At 17.3% G+C, this 12,486-nt stretch overlaps 4 protein-coding genes across 4 annotated transcripts; 2 read left to right on the top strand and 2 right to left on the bottom strand.

Annotated features, from left to right (window-relative positions):
- Nucleotides 1–808: 808 nt before the first annotated feature.
- PRELSG_0306900 (peptide chain release factor 2, putative) lies at nt 809–1,763 on the top strand (the record flags this gene model as incomplete). The annotated part of the gene is made up of 4 exons (XM_028680060.1): nt 809–895; nt 995–1,260; nt 1,410–1,509; nt 1,638–1,763. The coding sequence occupies 4 exons, from the start codon at nt 809–811 to the stop codon at nt 1,761–1,763; spliced, it is 579 nt and encodes a 192-aa protein (XP_028531594.1).
- Nucleotides 1,764–3,274: 1,511 nt separating this feature from the next.
- PRELSG_0307000 (zinc finger protein, putative) lies at nt 3,275–4,900 on the top strand (the record flags this gene model as incomplete). The annotated part of the gene is made up of 1 exon (XM_028680061.1): nt 3,275–4,900. The coding sequence occupies one exon, from the start codon at nt 3,275–3,277 to the stop codon at nt 4,898–4,900; it is 1,626 nt and encodes a 541-aa protein (XP_028531595.1).
- Nucleotides 4,901–5,604: 704 nt separating this feature from the next.
- Nucleotides 5,605–7,567, bottom strand: ALP5b (actin-like protein, putative; the record flags this gene model as incomplete). The annotated part of the gene is made up of 7 exons (XM_028680062.1): nt 5,605–6,317; nt 6,438–6,609; nt 6,757–6,860; nt 6,980–7,070; nt 7,194–7,224; nt 7,307–7,372; nt 7,512–7,567. 7 exons carry the CDS (start codon nt 7,565–7,567, stop codon nt 5,605–5,607), a joined length of 1,233 nt encoding a protein of 410 aa, XP_028531596.1.
- A 1,421-nt stretch (nt 7,568–8,988) lies between these two features.
- Nucleotides 8,989–11,155, bottom strand: EVP1 (erythrocyte vesicle protein 1, putative; the record flags this gene model as incomplete). Its single annotated transcript, XM_028680063.1, has 2 exons — nt 8,989–10,816; nt 11,046–11,155. 2 exons carry the CDS (start codon nt 11,153–11,155, stop codon nt 8,989–8,991), a joined length of 1,938 nt encoding a protein of 645 aa, XP_028531597.1.
- Between the last annotated feature and the right edge of the window lie 1,331 nt (nt 11,156–12,486).

Raw genomic sequence — 12,486 nt, forward strand, 5'->3', positions numbered from 1 at the left:
TTAAAATATTTTCAATTATTAGAAAAATATAAATAAATTATTTTTCTTTTATTTGCACAAATGAATATTTAATACATATAAAATGTATTAGTGCTTTTACATTAATAAATATTTAATTTTGTTTTTTTTGTTTTTTTGAAATATATATTTTTAAAAAATTAAAATAAAATTAAAAAAAAAGTATATATATATATATAGAACTGAAATAAAAAAATGATACCTAGTTTAATTAAATATATAAAAAGAATTTCCTTTAAATAATTGTGTATATGTATGTATAATAGCTTGAATTTACTATTTATTAGTTATTAAAGTAACTTTATATATTTTAATATTTAACTTTTTTCTTTTTTATAAATAATAAAAAAGAATTAATAGAAGTAAATTTTGAAAAAATATAAGAAAAAAAAAAAAAAATTTTTTTTTTTATTATTTTAATATATGTACTAAAATTAATTTTAAAAAATATATTTTAAGAATTACACTTAAAATTAATAAAATCATAATTTATAGTAGAATTTAAAATAAAATAAGATAAAATAGTAACTATTCGTGTAACTTTAATCTTTTTTTTCATTTTCAAAAATGATCTTTAAAAAAATTGACAAAGAACTTAAAAAAAAGACCAAATTAATTAGTAATTAAAAATGAAATACAAGATTGAAAAATATCTAAAATGGATATAATTAAAAAAAAAAAAAAAATAAATAAATAAAAATATAAAAAAAAACATAAAAATGCATATGCACATATAGAATACAAAAAATTTAAAGATATATTATTATAGTTGTTATTTGAAATATATATAATGTTTTTTTATTTTTTACACATTCTTCTTTGTGTAATTTTTTTTATTCATGTGAATGACACCAACTGCTTAATTAAAATTAACAAGGTAAATATAATATATATATATATATGTTTTAAAAAATATATATCTTAATTTTTTACTAATATATATTCATACATATATAAAATATATCTTCTCTTTAAGGATATATGCTATATAAGCCATACACTTAAAAAAAAAAAGATAATACCATTTACTCGTCCATTATATTCTAACAATGTATCAAAAAATTATTTAGAGATAATAAAAAAAAAATTAGAAGACATAGGAATATTTGAAAGAGATATTGAAGAAATTTTTGTTAAAGGCACAGGAAAAGGTGGGCAGAAAGTAAATAAAACAAACAATTGTGTTATGATAAAATATAATAATAATGAAAGTAAAATAATTATAAAATGCCACAAATACAGGTTTAATATAAAAAAAAAAAAATTCTTCTTTATATATATATATGTATAAATTCAAAATTTGTTATAATTTTTCTAATATTTAAAATTTAATAGAAATTTTCATATTTTCTAATTTTATTACAATTTATATATTTTTTATTTCTTAAAAGATGTTTACAAAAAAATAGAATATATGCAAGAGAATTGTTATATAATAAAGTATCCTCAATTAAAGACAAGATTGAAAAAGAAATTTCTTATCAAATAGAAGTATATAAAATATAATCTTATTAAAAAAAAATATGTAAAAAAAAGTTTCATTAATTATATATAATACATATTTTATCCTATATTTTATTTATTTATTAAATATGGAATATCTATGTTTTTGTTAATAGAAAGAAAAAAGAAAAACATTAAAGCTAACTGAAAAAGAAAAAAGCGCATCAATAAATTATAAAAAAAGGAAATCGGAAATAAAAAAGGATAGACAAAAAAACATAAAGTATGATGATATTATCTGAAATTCTTTCTTTATATATTCACATTTTTCAAATTTTCTTCTTAATATGTAAAATTTAAAGAAAAAGAAGGGAAATATAATATAAAAAGAGAAAAAGAAACCTTATAATGTTTATATTTTTTTAGTTTTTACATTTTGTTTTTATTAATTTTTTATTTGTTATATATATATATCATTTATTATATTTTATTTATTGTGCTTTATCATACTTAATATTTACTTTTTTTTTGTATATTTTGAACGAATTTGCTGCTATTCATTTTTTTTTTTTATTTTATATATTAGTATAATTATATTTCTTACTTTACAACATTACGTAATATTATTTAAAATATTATAAAAAGATATAAAAATAAAAATATTAGAAGTAAAATAGTGTAAATTTGTATTTTAGTTTCTATTTTTATTTATTCTAAACACAATCATGCTATATGAAAAATATAAAAAAAAAAAAAAATCTTCAAAAATATTTCAATAAAAATTTTATTTATTTCACAAACAGAATCAAGTAAATAAAATAGGTATTCAGTTTATTTTATTAAAAATATTTTATGTATATATGAAATTTAATATTGCATTAATGTAAAGGAAAAAAATATTTATATTATTTAAAATTTTTATTGCTGAGCATTATTTTATTTTTATTTTTTTTAAGCATTAATCACATAAGAAAAAAATTAAATAAATTATAAATAAGTATATTTAAAAAGATATTCATAAGAATATATTCTGATTGTAAAATTTATCATAAAAAGAATAATTTTATATTACTTTTAAAAACTTTTTATATTTTAATATATAATTTTTTACAACTATTTTATATTTTAATTTCATATACTTTATTTTTATTTTTTTATTAATTTAATTTGTATTTCATTTTATTTTATTTTATTTTATTTTATTTTATTTTATTTTACTTTATTTTATTTTATTTTATTTTATTTATTTTTTTTCATTTTATTTTTTTTTATTTCATTTTATTTTTTTTTTTTCATTTTATTTTATTTCATATATATTTTTTTTTTTTTTTTGTTTTAATAAGTAAAATTTATGTATATAATTTTGTGAGAAAATTTTCACATCTTTTTGAAAAGCTTTTTTTTTTTTTTTGTTTAATCATTTTAAATTAACTTTAAGATTAAGGAATGTTATCAAAATAAAATAAAACTAATTATAAAGAAATAAAATTATTAAAATAGGCATTAGAGAGCAGAAAATTTAAAAGTCCTACACGTTTAAATATATATCAAAAAAAACAGAAAAAGACTTTAAAATTAAATTATATATTAAAAAAGTGAAAATAAATAAAAGATATATTACAGGGAATTAAAAAAAATATTTAACAAAACACCATTAAAAAGGATTAAAAATTATAATTAACAAAAAAATATAAGAATAATAAAAGGAAATTATATTTAAAAATATATAACAAAATTTTACCAAGAAAATAGAATACAATATAGGTGGTATATGCAAAGATTGTCCAAAAGAGCAAAATACAAAATTTGAAAGATGAATGAAGAAGTAGAAAAAAGCTTAAACAATAATAAAAATCGAAAAAATTCTTATGATATAAATATATACAACATAAAAAAGGAAGATGTTATTATTCAAGAAAATATGAATATAAATAGTAAGTCATCAATTAACATTTATGACAATGATCAAGTAAATATATATATTGAAAATAGTGATTTAAATAAGAAAGTATACAATTGTTATACATGTAATATACAAATATACAATTTTTCTTTTTTTCGCTATCATTTCAAATCAGAATGGCATAAATATAATCTTAAAAGAAAATTATTAAATTTAAATTCTGTGAATGAACTAACTTTTAATGAAAAAGTTAAAAATTTAAAAAAAAGTCAAGAAGAAAAGGAAGAAAAAGAGAATACTAATCATAAAAAAAATAGTAATAATAATAAAAAAAAAAAAGAAAAAAAAAGCAGTATAGAATTTTATAACCAAAAAAAAATTAATAATAGCACTAGTAATTTACATAAAATTAAATATGCAACAAAGGAAGATATCTTATTAAAAAAAAATGTAAAGTACGATAATCCATTAGTCTGTTTTTTCGATAATAGAATTTTTAATAGTATTGAAGAAAATATAAAACACATGAATGATGATCATACCTTTTTTATTCCTGATGAAAAATATGTAACTGATCTTAAAAAAGTGATTTTAACAATAGGGAAAAAAATATATGAAGAAAATATGTGTATTTATTGTTTTAAATATTCTAAATGTGTGAAATCTATTCAAGCTCATATGATATGTAAAAGTCACACAAAAATTCATGAAGATTTTTTTGTTTTTATTGAAAAATATTATGATTTTTCAAAAACATATGTTGATTTATTAAATAAATATATTCATAACAAAGAAGACAAGGAAGAAATTCTTTATCTTCTACACAAAAAAAAAAAAAAGGAGATTACTTCAAAACAACATGTAGATGAACAACACATAAATAAAGAGAATAACGAAATAGATTCATTGGAACAAAAAAAAAAAAAAAATAATAGTAAAAATAATGATTTAATAAAAAATGAAGTAAAAATAAACAACGAAAATGATAAAATACAAAGTTCTGAGTTTGAAAAGAAACCTAGTGAACAATATATTGTAGATAATGATGAAAGTGATAGCATTACACATATTAATTATAAAAATAATGATTTAAATTCAAACTACGATAAAAATACTGATAATAATAACAGTAATAAATATAGAAAAAGTATTAGTGAAATAGATAATGATGCATCTGATGATTTTAAAGTAAAAGAAGAAGATTTAAGTAAAAACTTAAATTATGATACTATTTATGAAGTTCTTGAACAATTTGGTTATAGTAAACCAGAAGTAAATGAATACAATAATTTAGTTTTACCAGATGGATCAGAAGCAATAAATAGAAAAATTGCATATATATTTAAACAAAAGTTACCATTAGAAAATAGAACAAAATGTGATAAAATAGACGTATTAAAAAAAAAAGAAAACTCTCTCCAATATCGTAAATATAAATATTATATTGATTATATTAAAAAATATAATTTAAATTTAAATTTGAAGACTAATAACCTAAATAAGTTTTATAAAAGTGATTCTATTTTTTTTTTATAATTATTCTAATTTTTAAATTATTACAAAGAGTATTAATATATATATCATTATTTTATTATTTGTACTTAATTTTTTCTCTTTTTTTTTTCTCATTTTGCAAATTGTACAAAAAAGAATATTCCATATTAAAAAAAAAAAAAAAAAAAAATTGTTGGGTCATAATTTATGTAGTGAATTTTATATAAAATTATACATTTTTCATATTTAAAAAAAAAAAAAAAGATAATAAAAATAAGAGAATTAACAAAAAATAAATGAATGAATGATTTATGTTCTTTATACAAAAACCAGAATATTTGTATAAATAAATACATGAATAATTTAATGATATTTGCAAATCATAAATGTTGTATTTATTTAAAATGTAGTACAATAAAAAAAAAAAAAAAAAAAGAGTATAAAATGGAATATAAAATTAATATAATAAAAAATCTCTTTTTTTTTTTTTAAAGAAATATTTACAACTATTTTTTAGAAATTGTAAATAATATTATTTTAAAGTTTTTTTATTTAAGAAAAAAATATTTTTACATAAATTCTGTTAAATTTATTTTTTCTAATTAAGAATGAAAGTATACTCTTAATTATTTATTATTTTTTTTTTTATTTTATTTTTTTTTTTTTTTTATAAATTTTCAATTTGTTTTTATTACAAAATGCCTTTGTAATATTTTTGTACATAAAATCATAATTTTTTTTAATTTCTACAAAACGTTAGCCCATGTTAATAATTTTTGTATTATTAGATTTTTAGCTGAATTGAAATATTCTTCTCTTGTTATCCATTTATTTTTATTATAAAAAAGTACTTTTCCGTATTTTTTGCAACCTAAATATGAAGCCATATCAGACATTCTTATTTGTTTAATATTAATTTTAACATTTTCGCTATAGTTTTTACTTTTAATTATATGCATTAATTCCATATGCAACCGTTCACGCATATTAATGCAGTTAGAAACTCCACCAATTAAAATAATATTATTTAAGAAATTTTTTCTTAAATCTATTGGGCATGAACAGACAGATTCAAAAGTTATTTGATTTAATGATATAATGTTTTGTTTATAAAAGTTTCCTGGTAAATGAGCTAGAAATTCAGGCTGAAAATAAATTTCATGACTTAATATTTCTGCTTTAGGGTCAATATATAAATTACTATAAGGTATTCTATATGGTTTAGATAACCCATTACATTCAGTAGTTATTTTAATATTACTGTCTATATCTAGACTTACATAGCTATTTAATTCTTTATAATTCTGAATAAGTATGTAATCAATATAATTATCGTTTATCTTAACAAAATTGGAAATATATTTACTTATTAAGTAACCTCCTATTTCACAATTTCTCATACTATCAAAGAAAATACCATGATTTTCAGCAACTGGAACTATTCTACTACCACATTCTCCTAAATCAATAACGAGAGCTTCACAAAAAAAAAAAAAAAAAATACATGAATATAAATATTAGAAAATAAACGGAAAGCAATTTCTGAATGGAAAAAATATAGGTGCTTAGTTTTTTGAACCTGTTTTTAATCCATAATAATAAGATGCTGCTAAAGAATTATAAATTAATGATATTGATAAAAAATTATGATTTTTAAAAGCCCAACTTAATAAATTTGATATAAATAGCTTTTCAATTGTTTCAGGAATCACAACTAATAAATTATAATCATTCGTCTTTATATTTAATTTCTATCATAAAAAAAAAAAAAATGAATAAATAAATGAAATAAAAAGTATAAAATTTTAAGTATTTAATCATCTTACATTTATTTATTAATGTGAAGAAAATGTATTTAAGTTTTTTTTTTCAATAAATAAAAAGTATATAATTCATACATTTAAAAGGTAATTATATGTTTCAAATAGATCAGTAAAGCTATTTTTGCTTAAAGGATGTCTAGGATCAGCAAAAATCATTTTAACATTAAGTAACTTATCATCTAAATAACATTTGTAATTATTATTTTTATCTAAAATTTATTCATTTTTATTATTATTATTATTATTATTTTTTTTTTTAATTTATTATTATTATTTTATTTAATTTTTTCTTTAGAACCTAAACTTTCATCTGAAATTTTTTCTTTTCTATCAACTTTGATGTTTGCATATTTAATTAGTATATAATCTTCAATAGCTTCATCACCAAACTACATTTTTATTTTTAATATTTTTTTTTCAATATATATATATATAATTTAATATATACATTTTTATATTAAGCACTTTATCAAAATAATAAATTTTTTACATCATATATATTTTTTTTATACTTTTATAATTTTCGAATTTACAAAAGTTTTTCTGTAGGAAAAATAACCACATAATAATTTAAAAATAAAAAAGAATATAGAAAAGATAAAGAAAAGAAAATAATAAAATGTACTCTATATATAGACAAGGGATTTGAAATTTTGGAAAATCATCATTTGCAAACCCAATTTTTATCATCCTATGTAAAAAAAAAAAAAAATATCTATATATATATACAAATGTTTTATATAGTTGTATTATATAATTTTGAAATTATAAAACTTTTTTTGTCTAAGTGATTCTAAAAAAATTTATGCAAATTTTTTTTTTTAAACAACCAAGAACCAGGGTCTAAAATTATAATTGGTATAAATTCTTTTTCTTTATATTCCATTTTCTTAATTTTTTAGAAGAAGAATGTTCCCTCTTCATAATAAAACGGTAGATATATATGACTAATAAAGTCTATAAAATATAAAAAATATATTTTTCTCTTAAATATAACTATTGTTTATATTTTTCTCTTATTATATGCATGTTATTATTATTTTAGTTATTCTTTATTATACTTAAAAGTAAATAATAAATGAATTTATTTAATAATTATGTTAGATTATAAAAGATCTACATATTAGAAAACAAAAAAAAAAGAAAAAATTTAGCATAATGCTTTATACTTTATATATATATGTGCATACATTTATTATTTTTTTAAAATTATTTGAATTTTACATTTTATGAAATAATTAATTTTATATTAATTAAATTCCTTTTTTTTATTATTTTTAATGCTTGATATAGAATAATAATCTTCATTCAAATAAAACTCAAATTGTCAAAAATTACAAGTTAATAATATAATTTCAAAGAAAGTAATATGTTTATTACCTATAAAAAGGATTTTTTTTTTTTTTTTTAAATTTATGAATCAAAAAGTAGGATAATTTTAGAGAGATGATTTATTTAATATTTGTTAGAACTAATTATTTCATTTTAAAAAATACAATGTTCCATTTTATCTTCATATAAAAAAATATATCTTAAATATGAAATTTAAACAAATATAATAAATTCATATATGTATATATATAAATATATTTAATTTAAAAAGGTAATGCAAAAAATTTACAAGACAAAATGAAATATAAAAATCATTTATTTAAAAAAAGTAATAGGAAAATATAAAGACGTTAACATATATGCATACACATATACATACACATGCACATACAAGTTTCTTTTGTACTCTACAATAGTTTTTATAAAGATAGTGAAGTTATTACATGAACTTAAATTTACGAATAAAAAAAATATTTAAAATTTTATTAAAGAATATTCAAATAATTTTTTTTTTTTTTTCATTTTTATTTCATTTTCTTATTTAAACAAAATATATATTAATTGTTTTTATTTTAATTTAAATTTTATTTTGTACTTGAAAATAACATAAAATTAAGCATTATTAATTTTTGCATACCTCATCTTTCGTTTATATAAAAATAAAACAACTTTTATAGTATATATATAAATATATATATATTTATATTTTGAAAAAAAATGTTCGAGCTTATTAAATATTTTTCAAAATTTTTGTCTACTTATAGCTCATTTAGCTATTTAATAAATGTGCACGCTCATAATTTAGTAGATATAATAAAACAATAAAGCAAATTTTAAATTTACTTCCAATATTTTTTTTTTTTAATAAATAGTAAAAAAAAATTTTTTTTTATATATACAAAGTCTATGCCCAATAAGGGTAAAAAACTATTTATACGAATAAGAAATTTTATTTCATATTCAAACGTAAATGAATCAATTATCAAAATTATATTTCTTTCCAGTATCTTCAAATGCTGAAAAAACTTGAGCACTAACTTCTCCATGCCTTTCAAGAAATTTCGTAAATTCTGATGCATCAGAAAATCTTATATTTTTTAGTGAGAGATCATCAAAAAAATAATATATATTTTGTAAATATATTAATAATGTTGCTTCTGCTATAATAACGTTAAGATAATAGGTAAGATATGGTAGAAGAGATATAAACTTTTCGTGTTTGTCCTTATAACTATTTGAAATGCGTTGTCTATATCTATCATCATACATAAAACATTCTATTAATTCTTTAGAAATGAGTGTTTTGTAATTTTTACTAAAATTCATATATATATGTTCTTGCACATCATTCATGTGATCCTGAAAATAACTTTTTACTTGACTTAAATCTCTTTTAAAATCTTTAGAACTAGAACTTTGTATGTGAATATCCAAAATTTCTAAGGTTGTGCTTATTGCCGATAAATAATAATTAAAAAATATACTATAAGAAAATAAACCTGAATCACAGAATAATTCATTTTCACGAGCTTGGTTAAAAAGTAATTTAATGTATGAAGTAAAATCTTCATTTATATATTTCAAGTTATCCTTAACACCTTTTAAATATAATGATAAATTTTCTTTTTCGCTTTCAACCCATTTAGGATCCCTTTTCTTTATAGCGGAAATTGTTTTATTATTCCACATGTGAAAATGCAACATTATGCTGTCATTTGCACTTTTAAATATAGAATTATAGTAAGTTAATGTGGCATAATATATATTTTTATATGGCCCTTCAATGTATATCTCTTTAAACTTCGATGGGTTATTAAAATCTTCATTTTTCTTTAAAGGCTTAAAATATAAAAGTAAAGCCTTTTTTTTTTGTATTATTTCATACAAGAAAAAGTAAAAGGTGCTAATAATGTAATCAAAAAGAATATAATATCTTGGAATTCCACTGTAATGCATTATACTTACTCCTTCACCTCGTTTACTTAATTCATGAATCTTAGATGAAAATACATTATTACTTATTTTTATTATTTCTTTTTCAACTTCTATATAACGATCCATATATTTTTGTGGCAAAAATTGAGACATTGAATCAATTTCATTTTTATTTTCATAAAATATAAGAACCAATGCAACGAAACGAGTAAACAAGTTTTCATAAATTTTTTTTTCTTTTTTAATATTGAGATCCTCTATAATATCTGAACTTCTTACTATTTCTGGCTTAGTTTCTAGAACATTATCTTTATTTTCACATAAAAATTCATCATTTTTATTTTCTTTTTTAAAAAGGCTTCTTACTTTGCTTAATGAAAAAAAATTTTTACTTGTTTTTTCTCTCTTTTTTTCTTTTGCTTCTTGATTTTCCTCTTTATGATATGATGCTGTGCTTATTATTTTTTTTTTTGCTCCTTGTTTTATCCAATCTTCTTCTGTTTTAGATGCATCTTGTATTAATAATTTTGGTAATTCAGAACTCAATTCACAAACATTGCAAGCAGATGAAGGTGTCAATGTACGATGCTTTTTATTCTCTTCTGGAGCATCTAATAAATTTTTTGGGGATATTATAAGAGGAATTTCTTCCTCAATACTCGAAATATAATGTGCACATGCACTTTGTTCATTACCTTCATATAATTCACAAAAAGATCTTGTTTCACTTTTGCAATCTGAATCATCTACATCATTTGTCAAATTTCTCATGTCTAATTTTTGCATAGGTAATTGTGGATCAATATAAAATTCTTCGCCAATATCAGCATCTTCTAAGGGCTTGTATTCTGCAAGAATTCTCAAAGAACTACGAAGTTTATAAAAAAAAAAAATATATTAATAATTAGAATGCGAAATAATAAATAGAACTAAACAGTTTTTGAGAATGAACAGCTATAATAAATAATTCATAGAAAAAAAAAAATTTTAATTCAGCAAAAAATGCAAATTGAAAAATATATCTTTTCTATTTTATAATATGCAGCAATAAAACATGTACCATTATATATATACGTATATATTCTTTTTATTATTACTTATTAAGTATAGTATCAGATTTATATTTTAAATATAACTCTTTAAAAAATTTAATAATGCAGAATGAATAGAACCAAAAAAATTTAAGGTATATTTTTCTGGAAATCATTCTAAAACTCAAATATAAAACTGTTCCTTATATAACTTTATAAATGAAAAATTATATAAAAAAAAAAAAAAAAATGAAATATGCCTTATATGAATTGTTTTTATTTGATAACTAATAAAATATAAAATCAACTATCTTAAAATGGATATATATTATAATTAATTGGTAATCTATATATAGACCAAATTTTCAATCTTATATTTTTTTTTCAATCCTATATTATGTATAAGTGTATTATGTAAAGCGGTGTTATTCTATTTACATTTTTATCATATCTTAAATTCAAACGAAAATTAACAATAAAGACACATAACTTGAAATATATAAAAATAAAAATTCCTATATTCTATAAATATTTATAATAAAAAAAAAAAAATATTGTTTTTTATAAGAAATATAATTTTGTTAGTATTATAATATATGATGATATATTAAAAAGTATTATATATATAATTATAAATTTTCTTAAAGAAGAGTATACAACATAACTATTAATAAAAAAAAAAAAAAAAACATTATCGTGAGAAAATATACAAAATTAGTATATTATCAATATACTTGTAATTTTAAAAAATATTATATAAATAAAATAATAAATATAAAACCATTATTTGCAAAAATATATATATTTATCAATTTAAAAAAAAGATAAAGGATTTACTGTGTGTTAGTATAGATTAGTTATAAAAGAAAATTTCTGATTATCTTTTGAACAAGAATGTTTCTTATCACTTATGATGAAGAATGAATCTTGGTTGTTTATTGTTATAATAAATATTAAATTAAAGGAAAAGTTTATAAATAATATAATATAGAAAATTAATTAATTAAAAAAAATAATAAAACTAAATATATTTAAAAAAACTATTATAAATAATAATAATAATAAAAGAATAAAGTATAATTCAAATAATAAAAAAGATAATAAGATCAGTCATAAATAGCAATGATTAAAAGCATATGTATTATTTTGAGGATACATTTATCAATGAATTACGCATAGGTATTTCATAATTATAAATAATAATAAGAAAATCAAATATTAATAATAATAAGAAAACATTTTTAAATCAAATGAAAAAAAAAAAACTAATTAAAATTGTAAAAATAAATTAAATCAATTTGAAATAATAAAAATTCATAACATTTTTTGTGAAAATTAATCTATTATAGGAAAATATGTCTAAATATATAATTAAAAATAATAATATATAAAGCATATTATTCGTATTTAAATATCCATGTATTATTCCTTAATAATTTAAAGTTGTAATTATTAAAAAAAAAAAAAAAAGAATATTATTATAAAAAATTACAGATAAAGAATGAAA

Source organism: Plasmodium relictum (genome assembly GCF_900005765.1).
Source record: "Plasmodium relictum strain SGS1 genome assembly, chromosome: 3".
NCBI classification, from domain to species: Eukaryota; Apicomplexa; class Aconoidasida; order Haemosporida; family Plasmodiidae; genus Plasmodium; species Plasmodium relictum.